General features: G+C 47.6%; 1 protein-coding gene across 1 annotated transcript in view; it reads right to left on the bottom strand.

Annotated features, from left to right (window-relative positions):
- The window catches only part of LOC310711284 (tyrosine-protein phosphatase non-receptor type 11-like), a 59,333-nt gene extending 39,524 nt beyond the window's left edge, over positions 1-19,809 (bottom strand). Inside the window, exon 1 of the mRNA XM_083513051.1 lies at positions 19,606-19,809. Within this exon, the coding sequence (XP_083369177.1) occupies positions 19,606-19,619 (14 nt within the window). The 5' untranslated portion in view covers positions 19,620-19,809. The remainder of the gene's footprint in view (positions 1-19,605) is intronic.
- Between the last annotated feature and the right edge of the window lie 2,867 nt (positions 19,810-22,676).

The following is a 22,676-nucleotide window of genomic DNA, read 5'->3' as shown; positions in this document are numbered from 1 at the left end:
CTCATCAGAGAAATGTTGGAGGGTATGGAGTTATCCAACCCACCAGGCCATCTGAAGGCAGTCCTGTATTAATGTTTAATGTTTTATATATGTTGGAAGCCACCCAGAGTGGCTGGGGCAATAAACAGTATAAAGCTGGGGTATTATTATTATTATTATTATTATTATTATTATTATTATTATTGAATAGGATGCCCCTATAGTAATTGAATAAATTTTGGAGGGTACATGGCTGCAGAGGCGGAACCCAGTCTTACATCCTCCACAAATTTCTCTAACCCAAGTCATCCAAGATGGAGGCTGTCATTCCCTCTTGAGGTGGCAAATTTCACAGTTTACCGTTTTATTCCATTTATAAGACCAGGTTTCCCTCCTAAAAAATAATGTCCAAAATTGGGGGGTAGATCTCCCCCCATTTTCTTAAATTGGAGTCCCCAAAAATAGGGGGCATCTTATACATGGGGGCGCCTTATAGGTGGAAAAATACGGTAACTAGAATCACCTCACACATCAGCTTCTGCAGCCTTGACAAAAACGAGAACCATTCCTCCAGAAGACACTGGTCCGAAAAGGCACATCTTACCTCATGAAGCAAAATTTGAGAGGTGGGAAATAAAATCTGGTTAAAGATATTCTCCAGGGCTATGACAGGACGCCACTCCGTGCGAATGCCTGAAGCAATGAAGCCCCTCAGAACAGCCTTTCCCCCTCAATCCAGTGGTGAACCGACCTGGTTGCGTCAGAACCAGGTGGCTTTGTGACATCAGAGTTGTGTTGCAGAATGAAAGGAGAAAGGGTTCTTTGAACACCCTTCAGGGCAAAATGACCTCCATCGAGTAACAGAGAGCCAGGATTAGGACCTGAGAGACCTGCTCCGCCATGATGCTTGCCAGGCGTGACCTTGGGCTGGTCACAGTCTCTCAGGCTAACCTACCTCACAGGTTCGTTGTGAGGAGGAACGTGTTGTGGGGGAGAACCACTTTGACCTCCTAAGCGCAAAAGGTGGGGTAGAAATGTTATAAATAGGCTGGTGCACTACTACGCTTCAGACCACACTCACTGAACATGACTAAGTTAGAGCCGTTAATTTCAACAAGTCTACTCCTAGCCATACTTAGGACTCTGCTACATTAGTCAAAAAAACAGCATTTTGAATACGTTATGCAACACCAAATGGTGCTAGAGAGCAAAATATGGGGGGAGGGGGCTCAGGTATATGTTCACATGATGTGGTGAACACACACCATTTGAATGGTGATGCCCATCAACTTTTTTGGGGGGGGGCTCAAATATTTTATTGGGGGACAAAGACCCTTCAGCCCCTAAGAGTTGGCTCCTATGCTGGGTAGAGAGTACATTCTTCGAACAGAGGTTTCCCCGCCCCCTAAAATAAATAAAATAAACGAATTAAAAACAACCACCACCAAACGTTATAGGCTTAGAAATGAAGACACGTTTAAAAACCTCAATATTTACTTTACACTGATGAGGCAGTTAGGATCAAGGAAGCGACAACTATTGCTATCCCCTACACACACACACACACACCATTGCTCAGGTTTATCACAAGCCTCCCAGGGTTTCTAGATAAGACACCCTGTACCAGCCAATTCCAGATCAAGGTCTATTTTTGTAGCCAGGGCATGATGACCAGTCAGAAATATAGATTGTGACAAGGCTAATTTCCATCCTTGAAGATATAACAGGGCGTTTATTTTTTAAATGGAACTTTTAGATACAAAAAGGCTCAGAAGGGAAAAAGAGAATGAACCCGCCCACTCAGTTTCTTATATTCAAATCCTAATAAGCAAGCTGGTTTGCTTGCTTAAGAAAGGACGATGTCAATACAGAACACCTCCCAAGACTTCCAAGCAGCAAGACTGCTACTGACGGTTATTTGGGGGTGTCGTTTGGGGGGGGGGTCAGGGTACCTTAGCCCAGGAGATGGATCAATCCACTAGTTTATTTCTGCATTAGGTGTACTCTGCTGTCAAGAATGGTATTTCATTTCATTTATTTTATTGCCCAATTCCCTTTCGTATTTTTTTTCTTTACTGCTAATGCTTCAAGCGGGGATATCCACCATGGAGTTTTAGGTTCGAGCAAATCTTTGTATTTTGCCCAAACCATACAGAGAGATTGCCTTATAATGAGATTTAGAAAGTTTTTATAGATCTTGACTTTATCGTAACTTACGTAAGTAGGCTTGCCAGCCATAACGGTTGTCATGTCTTTCTGGGTCCTGAAGGTCTGTATTTTGTAATATACACCATTCCCTGATCCAGGAGAGGCAGGCCGCCTCGTAATATTTTATTGCAGTTATATCTCCCCCCCCCCCCAGGCGCTCAAGAGGGCAGCCATGGTTCTCCCCGCTCCTCATTTAACCCCCACAACAACCCTGTGAGGCAGGTTAGACTGAGAGGCAGCAATTGGCCCAAAGTCACAGCCCCAGAGAGCTTCATAGCTTAGTGGAGGATTTGAATCCTGGTCTCACCCAGGTCCTAGTCTGACACTCTAACCACTACACCAGACTGCCTCACCTGCTGAATAACTCTGGAGATCATTTTGGCAGAGTGTTGCTTCAGCTTTATTTATACACTTTGCTTTCTTTTGCCTTTTGGCAAAGACCAAGTGCAAACGCGTGCTCATTCACTCATAAAATACGCCTACATCCAAACCTGCTGACTTCTCGTTTTTGGAAAGATGCAATGAATTTGTGGGTTGCCCTTTACCCCTAGACGATCCAGTGGGAATCTTATTAAATCACTAGGAGGACAGTCCCTTGCCCACAGCCGAGAGTTCTTGCTGTTTTGCTCACAAACCGTAACAAAACACCAGCCTGGCTAAGTAAGGGAGATGCTAATGACTTTGCTTCCGAATCTCAAATGCTAAGCTCAAAGCAGAGACATTTTCTCCCTTTTTCAACGAGAAGTTTATGCGCCTAAGTCTGGTGGGTTTCGCTAAGCGCAAGTCAGAGGTTATTATTACGAGCATTTTTTATTAAAAAAAAAAAACCACCTCTGGCAGGCAGCCCAGACACAAACGTTTCTAATAAACGTGTTGTGGTTTTTTGATCACTGACAAAATTAGGTTAATGACACCTTTCAATGCCTCTCTATAATAACTTCTTTTTAAAAAGGAAACACCAGTTTTCACTCATGCATTCCCATTGTTGATATTTTCCAGCCATTCTCACCAAATAATCATGCCACCCTATTTTTTGCAGTTGGGAAATGCCATATATCTATCATCTATCTATCTATCTATCTATCTATATATTTTCCTGGCGTTCATGCAGAAGCTACCTAACAGAGTCCACTGCTTAGCTGATGCCCTGCTCCCTATTGCCCACAGGTTCATATTACAGTGGTACCTCAGGTTAAGTACTTAATTCGTTCGTACTTAACCTGAAACTGTTCTTAACCTGAAGCACCCACTTTAGCTAATGGGGCCTCCTGCTGCTGCCGCCGCCACTACACGATTTCTGTTCTCATTCTGAAGCAAAGTTCTTAACCTGAAGCACTATTTCTGGGTTAGCGAGTCTGTAACCTGAAGCGTATGTAACCCGAGGTACCACTGTATTTGAATCAGGGGTCATTTAGCTGCGGTTCCTGCACTGCAGAGGGTTGGACTAGATGACTCTTGAGGTCCCTTCAAATTATGCAAATTATACAGTTCAGTGAGACTCAGCAGCAGGAGATTCAGAAAGACGCAAGGAGAAAAGAACCAGCTCCCAACATAGGAAGCTGCCTTAGACCAAGTCAGAGCACACTGACAGGCAGCAGCTCTCCAGGGTTTCAGACTGAGACCTTTCGCAGCCTTACCTGGAGATGCTGAGAGTTGCAAGGCAGATGTTCTACCACTGAGTTATGACTCTTCCCCCAAACACCGCAACATCATCATCAGCTGCATCATGCAGAGTCAAACCATTAGAACACCTAGCTTAGTACTGCGTACACTGGCTGGCAGCAACTTTCCAAGTTCCATGGCCAGCCAACATTTCTCAGGAGAGATCTTTCTACTACAAAACCTTTCAGAGAATCTTCTGCAATATGCAACCCCCTCACCAGCTCCTATTTTGTCACCTGCAAACAGGATAGAGAGTTTGCAGGGAGCCATTTTGCCTGGGAGCTAAATAAATCAAGACATGTTACAAAAAAACCTATCAACACTCAGCCGCCCAGTGCCTGGGCACGGGTGGGAAGGGAAGGCCGTAGCTCATCGGCAGAGCATCCGCTTCGTATGCAGAAGGCCCCAGGTTCAATCCCTGGGCTCTCCAAGCAGGGCTGGGGCACACTGCTATCTCAAAGACCTGGAGAGCTGCTGCCAGTCAGGATAGACAATACTAAGCTAAATGGGCCAACCCTCTGGCTCATTAGGAAGCAGCTTACTACCCGAGTAGGAAAGTGTCAAAGTGGTAGCTCAGAAGGACCTGGGGAAACCCAGGTTCAATCCCCTACACATTCACCTCAAACCCCAGAGAGCTGCTGCCAGCCAGTGTAGACAATATGGAGCTAAAGGGAGTAACCGTCCGACTCAGTCTAAAGCAGGTTCCTTCCTATGTTCCTATCAACAAGCTTGAAAGACAGAGGGGTTTTGTTCGGGCTAACAGTGTGGGGTTTTTTCACATTCAAATTGGCCGCTGCCCAGCTCCCAAGACAGGAGGGGTCAGCGCATCACCCTTGTTCCTCCCTGAGGCTTAGCATCCTGCACAGAGGGATCAAGCTTGCCTCCGGGGATGACTGCTTTCCCTTGTTTAGCCTCTGTTTACCAAGGCTACTAAGGGGAACCAGAGCTGGTGAAAGGAGCGAGGGAGAATCTTCCTTTATATTTAGCTCCCCTGCTGCTGGATATAGCAACCCTGGGTTTATTTAAGAGCAGACTTTCCTATATTAAGAATATCAGAGATTAGCAGGTCACCCCCTGCAATGTCCCGGCCGGGATTAAATGCCCGTGACTGTGTTCAGGCAACCCAGCAAACACACTTCACAAACGCCCCGTCCTTTTAACCCAACTTCGCTCCCGTGCCTGAAGACAGGCAGAAGGAACTCTAAACAGCAGCCACCAGCCAGCAAAGGTCAGCATAGGATTGCAGAGACCCAAAAGATGATCTAGTCCCCTGCAACGCATCAAAGCCTTCTCAAGCAACCCAAGCGTCTGGAGCACAGTTGAATAGTTTTTATTTAGCTTATTTTAACGCTCTGTGCATTTTGCAGAGGTTACATCGGCCCCAACCAGGATGGCCAATTTATTTATGTATAAAAAATATATATGTGCATTCATAAAACAAACCCAGACCAGTTCACAAGAATCGTATGCAAAACTGCACCATAAAAACCAGGTAGGTGTATTTAAAAAGTGGAGATTATTTTGAATAAACATACACAAATTTATTGATTGATAACATGGTAGATAGATAATGTAAGGATTTGCATAATTTTATAACATGCAGAGAATAATATGTGTTGAGAAATCAGAGAGATGAGCTGAGGGAAGTCTCTGGGGGAGGGGAGGGAGGGTTTGAGAGGTGGGGGAAGGGGAAAAATAATGAATATGATATGTTTTGATAAGTTGTTATGTTGTAATTGCTAATAAAAATATTTTTAAAAAATAAAAAGTGGAGATTAACTGTTACGGAAAGGTGCACTTTTAATCACCTGCATAAGCTTGACAGCGAAAAGTTTTCAGCACGCATTTCAGGGTTGAAACAGAAAGCGCCTGATGAACATCTGTCAGCAGACTACAGTGGTACCTTGGGTTACATACGCTTCAGGTTACATACGCTTCAGGTTACAGACTCCACTAACCAAGAAATAGTGCTTCAGGTTAAAAACTTTGCTTCAGGATGAGAACAGAAATCGTGCTCCGGCGGCGTGGCGGCAGCAGGAGGCCCCATTAGCTAAAGTGGTGCTTCAGGTTAAGAACAGTTTCAGGTTAAGAACAGACCTCTGGAACGAATTAAGTACTTAATCCGAGGTGCCACTGTCTTCCACAAAATTGGGTGGATGACACTAAATGCTCGGTTTTGTGTTGATGTCAGATGAGCCTCGCCAACTTGTGGGAATGACCAGTGATGCTCCGGTAGGTGCTCTCAAGGATTGAGCCAGGATCAGGTGGTCCCTAAGGATGCTCCAGACTTAAGTTGCTTAAGGCTTTGTCAGTTAATTTAAGGATCTCAAACCTGGTAGATGGGTAGCCAATGCAGCTTTAACAATGTATTCAGTCAGATGCCTGCCCCCACCAGCAGTCTGGGAGCTGCATCTTGCACCAGCCACAGCTTCCAAACCAAGGCCAAGGGCAGCCCCACACAGAGTGCATTGCAGCAATCCAGCCTCAAGGTCACCAGCGCATGGACCATAGTGGTCAGGCTTTCCCAGACCCTTCAAGTGTCTTTCCAGGGAAATTCTCAGATTTACAGAAACTGTCCCGGTTTCTGATTTGATCCCGGAATGTCCCGCTTTTCCTTAGGACATCCCTATTTTCATCGGCGAAATGTTGGAGGGTATGGAGTTATGTGACACCCCCGCCCCAAACCAAGGAGATAAGTAACTCTACAACCTTTAGAAGACAAGTTTTTAGGCAAGTTTTAAAAATGGTTAATATTTTATTATGTTTTTATGTATGTTGGAAGCCGCACAGTATTGAATAGGACATCCCTATTTTCACCGGAGAAATGTTGGAGGGTATACTATTCCTGCCCAGGAACGACCCTAGCTGGAGAACCAGATGAAGCTGGTAAAAGGCAGAGAGGATGCTTTGGTCTCCAGTGACACTTTCCAGGAATAACCCCAAACTAGTCACTCATCAGAGCGGTGTGGAGTGGCATCTGGAAGGCCCCAGGTTCTTATATATATTCTTATAACACAGAGAGGATAATGAGACCTGTATTAATATTGCAGGTTGTACTCAATGCCAGCCCTACTCACTGTAGACCCACTGAAGTGAACAGACATGACTAACTTCGGTCCATTCATTTCAATGGGTCTATGCCAAGTGTTACCTTAGCTGAGCAGATACAGCCCTGCACTTGGAATAGGGACTCTGCAGAAACCAGAACTGGCTACCTTTTGCAGAGACTGCAAGAATAACTCCCCCCACACACACACACAAACCCCCCCAACAACTCAGAAAGCATTTCTACTGCAAGACATACAAGATCCCTGTTTGCTAACTCTAGGTGGGCTGTAGGAACTTCCCGACTCGAATTCTAGAACAGCTGCAGTGGTCGTTGTATACAGACATGTTCTCCAGGTGAGAGTCCTACCCAAACCACAAAGGGGAGCGGAGGTTATCAGCAAACATGGGAGAACTCAATGTTTGCAAAAGTACAAAATGTGTTTTGGGGGGAAGGGGGACACCCAGTTTCGTTGGGCGGGACAGAATACTTCGGAAAAACAGCCCAATGAGGACTGAGCATGCTCAGTAGCCACAGAAAGCTGACCAGCTGGTGTGCGGAGAGAGGACGGAAAACCAGGAGGGAAAACGGAATATAATATCTGGGGGAAATTAACTGTGTGCTGCAACCCATTGTCGCATTTCCCGTTCGTTACGGTGGACCTGCAAAACCCTGCACAGATTCACCTGCTTTTAATTAGGACCTTTGGTCCTGCGCTCTGCTCATTGTTCCGCCTGTCAATTGCATGATCCTTGGGTGCAGAGACCTATGCAACTCTTAAGGTGTGATGGCACTGTAATCAGAATACCAATACCACCTGATCTTGGCTTTTTCAACGTGTTGGTATCATGCCTTGCTATTATATAGCACACAATGCATTGTGAGGTTCTATGCACAAAGAACTCAAGCTTCCTACTGAAGAATGATAAAAGGGTTTTTTTTAAACGTGCACATTGCTCTAATAGCTTGCTCCACATTCCCTGGATCTTTGGGGAAAAGGCATCTAATTTGTTTTGTAAATAAATAAGAGATTGCTTTAGCAAATCAGCAGGAACTTGGCCTCGCTGCTTCCTCTCTCCCTCCAACCGTTATAGCTGGTAAAATGTAAAGCCATTAAATGCCACTATTTTACACAAAAGTGGGGCGGGGGATACACACATCCAGGAAATTCTCCATTTCCGGATTACCAGTCCTGTTTTAAAGCAGCAGAATTTCCGATCTTCCCTTCAGACCCGAGGGCAGGAAGCCCACAGAGCGGACAAGCCCAGCCGCCTGATTAAACAACTACCCTAGACACATTTCCTGGACACGAGCCACCGGGGGGGCGGGGGGAGAGACAAGGTGCAGGAGGAAACATGCAGACCAAGCCTCGCTTGTGGGTTCAGCCCATCTCCCCGCAAAAGAAAAAGGCAAACCACAGACAGAGCCATCACCCATCACACTTTGCCACCAGCACAACCCCATAGATCAGGCTCCCGATTCATAAAATTGGGTCTCTCCAGAGGTCATCTGGTGCAGAAACTCCACAACTACAAAATTCTTGCTTAAAAACCAGTAATAAAGGAGTGGCCATCACTTTCCTACCAGTAACAAGTAGGGCTGCAAGCACATACCCCCCCCCCAAATGCAGGGCCTTAGGCAGGGATTTGGATTGGCCCCATGCCAACTCAGCTGTAGGCCCTGAATCAATTGGGAGAGGGAGTCCTAATGTTTAAGTTAGGGTTTTAAATGCCTATTAAGCATACAGTCAGGAGTTGGTGGGGGGACAGAGAGACCCTTCCTCCTCTCAACCACACTGCAGACAGCAGGACTGATCCTTCCACTCACCAGCTGGGCAGGGGGCAGAAAGTGCAATCCTGTTAGTTGCAGGGGTCTGCTTCTCTAGGAATTACCCAGCTGGGAATGCACTGGTGAGGTAGACCCCTTGCAGCCAGCAGGACTGAACCCTCCTGGCAAAGCAGACCTCTGCAGCCAACAGGGTTGTACTGTTGAGCGGACAGTGTGGTCCTGCTGGGGTCTGCTTCCAATGTGCATTCCTGGGGGGTTGGGGGCGGGGAAGGCAGACATAGAGCAGACCTCTGCAGAAAGCAGGCCCTCCTCTGTTCACCAGCTGGCCAGGATTCAATCCTGCCCTGTTTCACTCTGAACAGCCCGGTTTTGTTTGCGATGTGGGCTCTGCCTTGCCCCAGTAGCAGGTCCTTGTGAAGAACTATGGCCAAACCATCCCGGATACTGCTGTCGAACCAGCGCGTTCTCAGACTGCTCCTGCCACAAGCTGCTGCACCAGACAAAAAGAGAAAATCAGAACATAACACATGTTTGGGTGCTACAATCCAGTGTCACATGTCTCTCTGCCCCTGACCACTTTGCCAGCAGCTGAATGTGCTGTACTGTGTTAGGAAGCAGACACTGTGCCCGGGGGGAGAAGCTGCCTTATCCTGAATCAGACCATTTTTGTTGTTGTTGTTTAGTCGTTTAGTCATGTCCGACTCTTCGTGACCCCATGGACCAGAGCACGCCAGGCACTCCTGTCTTCCACTGCCTCCCACAGTTTGGTCAAACTCATGCTGGTAGCTTCGGGAACACCCGTCCTCTGTCGTCCCCTTCTCCTTGTGCCCTCCATCTTTCCCAACATCAGGGTCTTTTCCAGGGAGTCTTCTCTTCTCATGAGGTGGCCAAAGTATTGGAGCCTCAGCTTCACGATCTGTCCTTCCAGTGAGCACTCAGGGCTGATTTCCTTCAGAATGGATAGGTTTGATCTTCTTGCAGTCCATGGGACTCTTGAGTCTCCTCCAGCACCATAATTCAAAAGCATCAAGGCTTCGGCGATCAGCCTTCTTTATGGTCCAGCTCTCATCACTACTGGGAAAACCATCAGACCATTAGCTCAGTGTCATTTACACTGGCTGGCAGCAGCAGCTCTCCAGGGTTTCAGGCAGGGGACCTTCCCAGTCCTACCTGGAGATGCCAGGGACTGAACCTGGGGCCTTCTGCATGCAGAGCAGATGTCCCACCACTTGGCTACATCCCTTCTGTGTTACAGTACTGGCCAAGAAAACAACACAAAGAGTCAGGACCTGGGCACAAGAGAGTCCTCTCCCCTCCTGTCATTTGCAGCAACTGGTCTTCAGAAGCATTGCTGCTTCCAACCATGGCGGCAGAGCTGAGCCATCATGGCTTATCAAAAGCCTTATTTCCCCCCATGAATTTGTCCAATCCTCTTTTCAAGCCATCTGAGTCAGTGGCCATCCTGCAGGAGAGAGTTCCATAGTGTAACTACTGTATTTTTCGCTCTATAATACACACCAGACCACAAGACGCACCTAGTTTTTGGAGGAGGAAAACAAGAAAAAAAATATTCTGAATCTCAGAAGCCAGAACAGCAAGAGGGATTGCTGCACAGTGAAAGCAGCAATCCCTCTTGCTGTTCTGGCTTCTGTGATAGCTGCGCAGCCTGCATTCGCTCCATAAGACGCACACACATTTCCCCTTACTTTTTAGGAGGGAAAAAGTGAGTCTTATAGAGCAAAAAGTACGCTATGTGCCATGTGAGGAAGCACTTTCTCTTATCTGTCCCGACTCCTCCAACATTCAGACTGTGAGGTGCTCAGCTTGTGACGCATGCAAAAGGGCCTTCCTGCAAGGTGTCAGGATTTCCTGAGTGTCACCTGCCAAGGCCCAAAACCCTCGAGTTTTCCGCCCAGCACAAGCCTTTGGCTCCAGAGTTCTTTCTGGCTGTTCAAAGAGAGGCAGCTCAAAGCTTGCTTGGAAAATGACAGTGAATAACAATGAAATCCCTCTGACTTAACGAGCTCCTGTTGCTCCGCCCCAATTCCCTCTTTTGCCTTCCACCTCCTTGCTTCACCCTGGAGGCAGGGAAGCCCGGAAAAGCGCAAGACACTTTTGCTGCTTGCCTTGAGTCGCGCAGCCTGCTCCTGCTGCTGTTTTGCAACACTTCCAGCGTGATCCAGAGTGAATCAGTCTGCCACTCCCCTCCGGGTGCTGCGCAAGGAGGAATGAATGAGATCCAGCTCACAGGAACTGGGGTTTAGGGGAATAGTGAGGAACCTCAGGCCCAGGAGCCAAATATATTTGTCAGCTCGCCTTTCCGCAAATATACACCTAGTTTACCTGCTTCAACCTGCGGCCGTTTTGCTGGTAGGGCGATAGCGCACGTTGACTTTTTCAACTTCCCAAAATGAGGGGTGCTAACTAGTTGCAACATGACATGAGAATTCAAAAGACATTTGGGTTAAATTAATAGTATTTTGTTCTGCTTGGCAAGTGAAATGTGTAAAATTGCGCAGAACTCATTAAAAACAACTGCCAGACATTTTATTTGCCATTAATACAGTGGTACCTCGGGTTACAGACGCTTCAGGTTACAGACTCCATTAACCCAGAAATAGTACCTCGGGTTAACAACTTTGCTTCAGGACGAGAACAGAAATCACACGGTGGTGCGGCGGCAGCGGGAGGCCCCATTAGCTAAAGTGGTACATCAGGTTAAGAACAGTTTCAGGTTAAGAACGGACCTCCAGAACGAATTAAGTTCTTAACCCGAGGTACCACTGTAATGGTTATTTATTAATATTTTTTATTATTTCTTTAAATCCTTGAGCCAGATCACACTGGGACATACCCTCCAACATTTCTCCAATGAAAACAGGGACTTCCAAAGGAAAAGCAAGACAGTCCGGGATCCAGTCAGAAACCGGGGCGGCTTCTGTAAATCCGGAGCTGTCTCTGGAAAACAGGGCCACCTGGAGGGTCTGGAATAAACCCATCTGGGCAAAGAAGCTTTATACAGCACAGGTTTCCTCCAAGGCCTCGTCTCACTCTCAAGGGCAGGTGCCCCCCCCCCCGTCCTGAGTCAGTGGGAGTCAGAATGGGAGGGTGCTGAGTAACGCTCAGGGTGCCCTGCCTCTCCTTTCGAGGAACGTCACGCAGAGGGCATCCAGGATCCAGTAACAGCCCACAAGGCATGCAAATCCGTGGCTCCCCTCATGTGTTCATCTCATCACGCCACAAGGCTCTTAATCTCCGGCCGGCTGGGGGGGGGGGAGCGTGAGAGCAGGAGGGGGGGGGGCTATTCTTAGCTGACCTCTTAAGCAAGCCAGAGAGTGTGATGGAGCAGAATGCTGCTCTCTCTGTCTCTCTCGCTCACTGCTGTCAGAAGAGATGCACCCAAAGCGTTGGGATTCCCGATGGTGGCGCTGTGGAAGTTGGAGCAACCTTGCTGCAGCATCAGGCTGCTGGCTATTCTTGGGGCTGGCCCTACCATTAGGCAAAGTGATCAGCAGGCACCTCAGGCTGCAATTGCTGAGAGGTGGGGACTGGGGTTCCCTAAGCAAGCCTGCTGCCCTCAGCTGCCGTAGAAGACACCACCAATCCTCATGTAAAGTTCAGTTTGACCAGCTTGCACACTTGGATTAGGCTGCAGGTGAGGAGAGGCGCCATCTTCTCCTTTGCCTCAGGCAACAAAATATATTGGCCCGGCCCCAGCTACTATGAGGAGAGGATGTTGGCTAGTTGAGACCCTGGCCTGAACCAGCAGGTTCTTCTGATGATGGTTGATTCCCATGAACCGGTATGCAATGACATACAGCCTCTGAACCCAGAGACTCCATTGGATCAGGGGTGGAGACTCCTGCCTCTGCTGGCTATGGATGATGGGAGTTGAAGTCCTCCAACATGTGGGAACCCAAGGTTGAGAAAGGCTGGTCTACACCAACTAGCCAATGTTCTCCAGAGTTTTAAAGAGGGGACCTTCCCAGCCTTACCTGAACATGCCAGGGCCTGAAACTGGGGCCTTCTACACTCAAAGCACATGCTCCGCCACGGAGCTGAGGTTCTTCCCCATTAGAGGGCAAAGCTTTTCCCCCACAACCAAAGCACTGATGAATCAGCTGCCAGAAACTTTCAAGAAAAACAACGCATCAAACTGTTCTACCATCTCTTTTTCCTTGCTCCTTCACCTTCTATGGAAACAGTTTGGCCTGCCTCTTTTCCGTCAAGTCAGCTCTCTCTCTCTGCGGAGGAGGAAGCAGCCAGAGAAGACGACAAGGGGAAACAGATTTCAATTCATATATATATATATATATTTGAAAGGTGCTTTCGCCACAGATTGAGCGCATACAGCCATGACTCACTCGCACGAGGACAGAGCACGTCCCACCTACTCGAGAATCAAAAAGGATGAGATGTAAGCGGAACAAAGCCCAGGAAGTATATGGGTGGGACGTGGGCAGGCCAAAGGGTGACTTTCTGATGTTATGAACTCCAACTCCTGAAGCATCTTATTTACCACAGCGGTCAGCAACATGCCACCATCTTGGAAAAGCAAGATTCCACCTGTGCTATTTGTCTCCAGCCTGGAGAGGTTCGCCTGACACCGTCCTCCAGAGGCAGATCTACTGTGGAACTAATGAGACTTCAGAGCCCCACAAAATGTAGGTCCACCACTGCCTTCCTCATATTCCTGCTCTGAGCCCTGGATTAAAAGCGACCTTTTTTATACCGCAGGCTTTCCATAGCTGTGCACTTTTCATCCACTGAATTTTAGATTTTAGTGATGCTGTGTGAATCGCGTCATACACTTATGCTCTCTGCTGCTCAAACTTTTACGTTATTTTATTGATTTTTCAATCTCCCCGTTGCAATCTTTTACCATTGCAACCCGGCTACAAAACACCCTGACCATTAGGCATGCTGGCTGCTGGGAGTTGAAGTCCAATTACATCTAGAGGGTCACAGATTTTCCAGACTTGTATTCCTCTGAAACAGCCTGACTTACACTCGCAATGTTGAAATGGGGGGCTTTAATTAACCTGCCAGAACACCATCCTTTTTCCTTTTTAAAAAGTGTAATAGGATATTTATTCTGGTTTTGCTTGGTACATAATATGTGCCAATCAAACATGTTCACTCATTGTCAGTTCCATTTGCACGCCACTTTGCCACAAAACCGTCACAGCTCACAATGAATCAAATGAATAAATATAAGAATTACTAGGGGCTTGCTCTGCTCACCAACCCACCTGCCACTATCCCCACATTAACCTCCTAGGGTTTCCCCTTCCCACCCCATGCAACTACTAAGCTCACTCTTCACCTTCCCAACCCCATTACTCCATGCAAATCCAGGACTGTGATGTGGCCCTAAAAAGTCCTCCTAAGGGCAGCCGCCTGATGACAACCTTGCGTTTTTATGTATATAGGAAGAAAAAAACTTATTGGGTTGTAGCCAACCGACTCCTACTCAGAGTAGACCAACTAACATTAATGGACCTAAGTTAGTCATGCCCATTATTTTCAGTGGGTCTACTCTGAGCAGGACTGAGATGTGAGATTCCTGCCCCACAGAGGTGCGTCGGGCACCTTTGTTTTATAGTTTCAAACATGCGCTAACTTTGGGATACCAGAGAAGGCTGTTTTCAGGACCTACCCTATTCCGATGACTGGTCTAACTGTTTCTAATACTGAATTTTAATTTGGTGTAACCCACCCTGGTACCTGCTGGCAAAGGGTGGGTGTCAGAGCTGCTTGAAGATCCTAGCTCACAGAGGATCACGCTAGCCAGCGATCATTAAGTAAAAGTCTTTATTGAATTACAGTTTCCATTCTCACGCTGCTGCGCGCAACTCTACGTCTAGTAGCTAGGTCGGCGAAGCTCCGTCTGAGTCTCCGCCCCGTGTGCACCAACTTAATATCCTAGCCTTGCTCCACCTTTTCCGCCTGACTGTCCTCCTCTGGGTCCCTCTACCCCCCGGGGCTTCTTCCTTCCGGGATTCTTCTGACGCTGACCCGGACCCTCCTGCCTCCTTGCGCCGGGCTTTAGGACCTGGTTCCCTTTCGGGGCTGCTTACTGCGCCGCCTTCCTCTGCATTTGAACTTGGCGCGCGCGCCCAACCTTCCACTTTCCTCTTAACCGTTTCTTCGCTCCCCGATGGAGGTGTGGCCACTCCTGACTCATGCCCTCCCTCCTGTGGTGAGCTGCCAGCGCTTCCCCCCTGGCTCCCTTCCTCTTCCCTGCTTCCTGGCGGTGACGCTGGTCCCGATTTCCAGCTGCTCCCCCCTGAGTCCCCTCTGGCTCTATCTTCCTGGGGTGCCCCCCTAGACTCCCCCCTTGCCCTGGCCACTGGTGCTCCTTTCTGTGAATCCTCTGATTCACTGGAAAGACTAGGAGATCTCGGGTCGTCGTCATCACTCATCTTTTCTTCTGCCTCCTCCCCTTCGCTCTCTGTTTCCTCCCTTGCCCGTGCCTCTGCTCCTAAACCCCTGACAGTGGGTAATAAATTTAATAAGAGAAAGAAGAATGTTAGATGCACCCCATTAAAAAAACACTAACTGCGTAGACAGATAAAGAGAGACAGATAAAGAGAGACAGATAAAGAGAGACAGATAAAGAGATACAGAAGTAGAAGGAAAATGCACCATCAGCATTTGTGGTCATGTGCAAGACTTAACATGCATGTGCAACCAGAGTCAAGATACAGTTGCCTCTGACTCAAGGCAAGAGGACTTAAATCTGCAGTGTTATACTACTCCTGTCCAAACCCCTACACCAGGGTTTCCCAAACTTGGGTCTCCGGTTGTTTTCAGACAATTCCCATGATCCCTGACCACCGGTCTTGCTAGCTAGGGATGATGGAGACCCAAGCATGGGAAAAATACTACATGGATGTCCTGTCTGCTCTCTTGTTCAACACAAGTTCCTCCCCTTTCCGCAAGAACCCAAAATGAGCCCTTTAGCTGGACCAGGTCCAAAGGCCCATCTAGTCTGGCATCCTCTCCTCCCAGTGGCCCACCGGATGCCTCAGTGGGAAGCCCCACAACAGGACCTGAGTGCAAGAACCGCTTGCAATTCCCAGCAACTGGTATTCAGAGGTGCACTGCAGCCACCAGGCCACCGCAAACCATAGCTAGTAGCTCTGACAGCCCCAACCATCCCAAGGCCTCCTGCTCCCTCCAAAAACTCCCTCCTTTCTCCCTCACTGACCCATGTGCTTGGCGCAGCCTTCCAGGACACCTGCGCCTCCTGCCTTTGTCACACAAGCTCCTTGGTACCATCGGAAACTTGAGCACTTGCTTCTCGTTTTTTTGATCTCGTTTTCTTCCTGACAGTAAGAGCTGTTCGACAGTGGAATTTGCTGCCAAGGAGTGTGGTGGAGTCTCCTTCTTTGGAGGTCTTTAAGCAGAGGCTTGACAACCATATGTCAGGAGTGCTCTGATGGTGTTTCCTGCTTGGCAGGGGGTTGGACTCTCTGGTGTTAGCCTGGACCTTTCTCCCTTTAAATACATTTCTCCCGGCCCCCAAACCTTGGAAAGTCCAAAATGGCCAGTACTGAAAAACCCTGCATTTAAAGTGGGGGGAAGGTCCAGGAGCAGACTGTGTTGGGGTTCATGTTTTGTTAGCTCCCACTATGGACAAAGTCACTATTTACTCCTGCCACAAATTCCTCCCCTTCGTTGTTTTCTCTGTGGCAGAACCTTATAGATTGCCATCTCCTCGGGGCAGGGACCATCTGCTCCTGCTCTGTGGAATACAGGGCTCACGGATGGCATCAAATACTGCACTAATAGTAATAATATGCCTCGAAAGGTAACAAAGGAAGGCCCTGATGGAGAGGAAACAGGGAACACCCTAAGCAAACAAGGACAGCTGCCCCATAGCAGTTCCACTGCTATGGATGTTTTCTAGCTTAAATCAAAGAAAGGGCTTGTTTATATTTTTGCAGGGGGTGGAATGGGTGATTACAGAATATATATATTCTTAAGAGAACGTGGAGAGTCTGCTGGCCTACCGGCAGGACAGCCCATTTTAAAATAGATCATTAAAATAAGAAATTCCTCTGGAGTGACTCAGCAAGCAATATCTGTTTCCTATGTTTTTATCTCTGCCCTTTCTGCAAAAAGCTTAGGCCGATGTCTACGACAGCATCCCCCAACCTATCGCCCTCCCTGGATGCTTTGGGCTAGAACTCCCATCAGCTCCATGGGAGTTGTAATCCAATGCATCTGGAGGGCACTAGGTTGAGGGGGAAGTCTGAACGCATGCACAATGCATTCACACGCCCTCATTCCCACAACAACCTTGCGAGGCGGGCGAAGGTAATGACAAGCGACAGGCCCCAAGGTCACTCATTGGAGTTTGGACCTGTGTTACCTGGAGATTAGGTCCAACATTTTAACCTGTCCTAGGTGGGGCTGATGGGGGTTAAGAGTCCCAAACACCTGGTTTGCCAAGACTGCTGTAACCATTACACCACGCTCCCAGCAAAATGAAGCTTTAAGTTACAGAACATTCAGCACAAACCTCTAATCAAGCTTGGCAGACGTCAGTCTAGGCCTCCCCGAATGTTGCAATGGCCATAGAGTACCAACAACAATCAAAAGGCTTTTGGGTTCCAAGAATTCAGAGTTCCTTTTTGGGTTCCGAGATTTTGGGTTTGAGCAGAAGGAACATGAGGTCAAACAGGTTGATGTCAGTGGGGGGGGGGGAGATGCTCCCTGATAAGCTGTTCCAAACTATTTTAACCATAAACATGTTCATTTGCATTCATGGTTGCTAAACAGAAAGGAAGTCATGCTTTTAAAAAAATAATGATGCTCCAGGGTTAAAGCTTGCAAGAGGGCACTTTTCTGATTTGGAGATTATTTGCATTGAGGTATGTGTGTGAATCTATAGCTACCGAGCTGTGAGTAAGGAAGTCAGTGGCTCAGAGGTGCGCCTGTCATTTACACAATCGCAGTTACACAACTGCAGAAATTGCAGATTCTGCACTCTGCACATCCTCAGGCGCACCCACGCTGAAGGGCAGCTTTCAAAGCAAAGCTGTGAGCTTACCTCCCGACTGCAGAATTAAATATTTAGTAGGAAGAGGGGAAAGGAAACAAATTGCACCACAAAAACCTGTTATCTGCATTATAACCACGAAAGAAGATGGAAAGGAAAAGAGGTTAATCTGGGTGTGGGTAGGAGGAGAATGAAAGGATAGGTCTTCCATGACAGTTTTTTTTTTTGTTTTTGTTTCTTAAAGATTTTAATTTAAACAAGGCAAACAAAAGGAAAAAGATTACACTGATATCAACACAGTATAATGCAGAGTATCAGTTGATATCCATTAGAGGGATTCAGAGTTCAATAAACACTAAAAACAACAACCCAATACCCAGCCTCCAGAGCTCGAAATAAGAAAATTGGGGCGGGTTGGAGGGAGAGATTAAAATGTGGAAATGACCAAAGGAAGCTGTTGATGAGGCAGAAGGAAACTTTTCTCTTTCACCCAATTCAGTCTGACTTAAGACTTGCCTACCACATGATGCAGGAATGACCAGAGTAGCTAAATCGTTCCTCTTTGCCCTGGATTTCGAGACCTGATAATGTATAGTTTTAAGACAAATATTAGTCCCATGATTGTATGTTGTTTTTAACTGTTTCTAATATCATGCTTTAAATATAATCAACTCTGGGGCCTTAGAACGAAGGGCAGGTTAACAACAACAACAACAAATAACATAGGTCTGTTGTAAAGTATTCTACACAACAGGTACATGGTACACCCCTGTATAAGAGCAGTCTACCTCCAAGTACCGAAAACAGGAGGCAGAGGGGGATGGGACGAAAAGGCGTCGCTGCTGTTTTCCATTTAATTAATCCAACAAAGTCTGATCAGTTTAGAGCCACTGAAATTAACATACCTAAAGTAGCAAGGTCCATTAATTTAAATGGGTCTACTCAGCGTAGATTGGCTACAAATGTTTGCTTTATACACAGACACAGAGCTTTTTAAATTTATTTTAAAGGTAAACTAGTCGGAACAACTAAGAACGAAGAAATTATAAACTGAAAATAACAGCCCGCAGTGCAAACAGTGTACTGGCTAGGTCTGATGGGAGTTGTTGTCCAAAACATTGCAAAGCGATGGGGGGGGGGGGGAGTCGCATCAGCTTGGCAAAGGCTGACCTAAAGACAGGCCTCCATGCTCACGGACAGTCTATCTGCAAATATTAGGTACCGAGGGTCGGAGAGAGGAGAGTTGGGCAACTCTCCCTCCTCCTCGCCATATACTGTCTGGAGCAGGTTGGGGGCTCTGACGGGAGTTGTAGTCCGAAACATTTAGAGGAGGGCAGCAAACGTGGGGGGAAGGCTGAATTAAATATAGAGACCCTCCACGATCAGGGGGAGCCTACCTCCAAATAATAACAGATAAGGGGGTGGGGCGGAAGGGAGGGTAGAGACCTGTGCCTTGTTTACAAACTCAAAAACACACTGGCTGGCTGGGAGGGGGGGTGCGGACGGGAATTGCAGCCCAAAACATCTGGAGAAGCCAAGGATGATCTAAATAAAGAGACCCTCCATGATAAGGGGCAATCTACCTCCAAACATTAAGGGATTATTTCCCACCCCCACGCTGGCGGAGGACTGACGGGAGCTGTAGTGCAAAACATCCGCAGAAGTACACCGCCTTTTTGCTGGGGGGGGGGAGGAGGTTCTTCTAAATCCTCCATGTATAGAGACGGTCTACCTGCAAGCAATAGATACGGAGCAGTGTGGGGAAGAAAAGGAAGAACGGGGTGGGGGCGGAGGCTGTCCGCTGCCCCGTTTCCGAGCTTCACGCCGCACCACCACCTAAGGCAAACAAAAACCCCAAATTGCAAAACTCCACACATTTCGGACGCGCCGCAGAAGATTAAGCGGATCTTACCTGCGGGAGGTCATCGCAGCTCCTTGCCCGGGAGGGACACGCCCCCCCACCAAAAGGGGAAAAAAAGTTGCGTGTATTTCCCTAGTTCACAGCGCGGTCCGCTCCTCTCGCAGCATCAGCCCCAGTTCAGGCGAAGGAGCCAAAGGGAGCGGCTTCCCTAAAGACTGAGAGAGGGAGCGAGGGAGGGGCGACACTCCCGGGCCACGCCCCCACGCCCACCTCCATATATGGGCGCCCAGTCCCGCCCTCCCGCCTAACGCCGAAGCCGCTCATTGGCCGGAGGGTGGAAGCAGCCCAGGACACGCCCCCGCCCCGCGCTCCTCCAGCTGGGGCTCTGGCAAACCCACGTGTCAGCCAAGGGGAAAGCCCTCCCTGCAGAGAGAGATGTGTGAGAGGGGAATCCCCGATCCGCCAATCAACGCCGCCTGGCAACAGGCACCGCCTGGCAACGGAGGAGCTGCGCTTAAAGAGACAGCCCTTGAAAGATTTTGTAGGGGATGTGAAGTTTATTTTAACTAAGGGGGATTTATTTATTTTTGAGGGGAGGAGGTGTTTTTAAGTGAGGGGCGATAATTGGGGGTTGTGGGTGGGTTGGTTGGTTCCCGAACAAAAAGTTGTCCTGTTTTTTTGCAGCCGCCTCTCCAAAAGCTTCAACATTTTTTTATTATTTATTACTTAACAAATTTGTATTCCCCGCTTCACCCGTAGATCTGTGGGCTGTTCGCAGCATAAAAATGCAAGATAAAAAAGCAAAATACATAAGAAGAACAGGAAGAAAACAAAACAAAACAAAACAATAACCTCACACAAACTCTACTCTTTTGCATTTATTCATTGCCTCCCCCCCCCAAAGAGCTCAAAGTGATGATATAGACGACATACATGATTCTTCCTTGCCCTCTTCATTTAATCCCCACAACAAACCCCGTGAGGGAGGTTAGGCAGAGAGGCAGTTACAGGCCCAAAGTCGCCCAGTGAGCTTTGTGATGATGTGGAGAATTTGAACCTTGGTCTCCCAAGTCCTGGTCCTAATCTCTAACCACTATACCATGCTGCCTCACTGTGGCTTTATTATTTATCTGGCTATCTATTTTGTAGGTTTAAGTTGTTTTTCTGCTTTGAACTATTTGAAAGCACTGATTCATGTTTCAAAAATCTCTAAGGGTGTTTAAAATTTTTAAAAAGAGGTTTTCTGTTAATTATTCTGCTTTAAATGTGGGCCTTTCAGTTCTGTTTTCATTTGTGATGGTTTGTTTTGATAGTTTGCAATGCTCTGTTTTACATTTTAAGACAAGTTGTAAACCACTTAAGAGATTTACTATTTTTATTTCTTTGGGAAGTGTAAAACGGTGTAGTGTTTTCTTAAATAAAGACATCTGTGTACGCACTGGGCTGTTATATTATTTATATATTTACGATTAAATAATGTTATTTATACTATTAACACACCATGTCCTTGCCGGGGTGGGAGAGATCCAAAACTGAGCAATGAAGCAAACTACTTTGCAGCCAGAAAACGTTATTTCCTTGCCCTTTTCCTAGTTAAAAGGAGCTGAGATCCTGAAGCTAGGAAAGGCCTCTTTCTCCCTGCTCAAATTCTTTGGCTGTTTCTGCCAGGCAGACGAAATGACACTGAGCTTTCTTGCTGGCGCCCATCAGAACAAGTGGAGCAGAAGATGATTGGCTGAGCCAGAGCTAATGACAGACCTTCCAAGTGTCCCTATTTCCCAGGGACAGTCCCTGATTTAGAGAAGCCCTCCCGGTTTCTTATTTGATCCCAGAATGTCCCACTTTTCCTCAGGACGTCCCTATTTTCATGGGAGAAATGTTGGAGGGTAGGGTGGCGCTGTGGGTTAAACCACAGAACCTAGGACTTGCTGATCAGAAGGTCAGCGGTTCGAATCCCCGCGACGGGGTGAGCTCCGGTTGCTCGGTCCCTGCTCCTGCCAACCTAGCAGCTCGAAAGCACATCAAAGTGCAAGTAGATAAATAGGTACCGCTCTGGCGGGAAGGTAAATGGTGTTTCCGTGTGCTGCTCTGATTCACCAGAAGCGGCTTAGTCATGCTGGCCACATGACCCGGAAGCTGTCTGCGGACAAATGCCAGCTCCCTCGGCCAATAAAGTGAGATGAGCGCCGTAACCCCAGAGTCGGTCACGACTGGACCTAATGGTCAGGGGTCCCTTTACCTTTACCTTTATGCAATGAGAGGAGGAGCCAACTCATTCTAGATTTGTCCTCCTCCTGTTCTCCTAATAGACCAGCCTCCATGACTGAACCCTATCGATTGACAGATGATAGGAAAATAAATCTTTCTTCTTTTTTCAAAAAAAGGTGTTTAGCAAAAATCCAAGATTTGTAGTGTTACAGATCTGTGGTAACACAGTTTTGGGTGCAAGGGCACCCGTAACTGCTAAGGTGTGTTGAGAAATTAATAAATGATGGGATCTAGATAGCATTTGAAGGGAAGATGCCAGGCCAATGAAAAATACAGGGAAAGCTTTTTATCCCTCAGGCCAGGAAGCGAATCATTAACCCATCAATGGAAACCATCCAGTTGTCAAAGTGACAGGGGGGGCATGATGTCACACAGGAAAAATGCTCTTAAAAAAAACCCCCAACAGTTCTGGATACAGTGGGGCAGGCAGGCAGATGGGGAGGAGTTGCTTGGAGCAGGCATTCTTGAGAAGAAGAAGAAAAGAAGTGGGCAGAACTTCAGGAGCTGCTGTGAGGGCAGGAACCATCTTCGCAAGCTGGGGCAGAGGCAATGAGATGCCTTGGAAATCCAGCACTGGGGAAACACACCGCTCTTGAAATGTGATGCTCTGAACTCTCTCCAGTACACCTGAAGGAGCGTCTTCACCCCCATCGTTCTGCCCGGACACTGAGGTCCAGCGCTGAGGGCCTTCTGGTGGTTCCCTCATTGCAAGAAGCAAAGCTACAGGGAACCAGGCAGAGGGCCTTCTTAGTAGTGGCACCCACCCTGTAGAACGCCCTCCCACCAGATGTCAAAGAGAAAAATAACTACCAAGCTTTTAGAAGACATCTGAAGGCAGCCCTGTTTAGGGAAGC

This window comes from Podarcis liolepis, assembly GCF_965112155.1.
Source record: "Podarcis liolepis genome assembly, chromosome: 7".
Classification (NCBI taxonomy): Eukaryota; Metazoa; Chordata; class Lepidosauria; order Squamata; family Lacertidae; genus Podarcis; species Podarcis liolepis.
The sequence above is the reverse complement of the archived record's forward strand: the minus strand, read 5'-3'. Positions and strand labels throughout refer to the sequence as shown.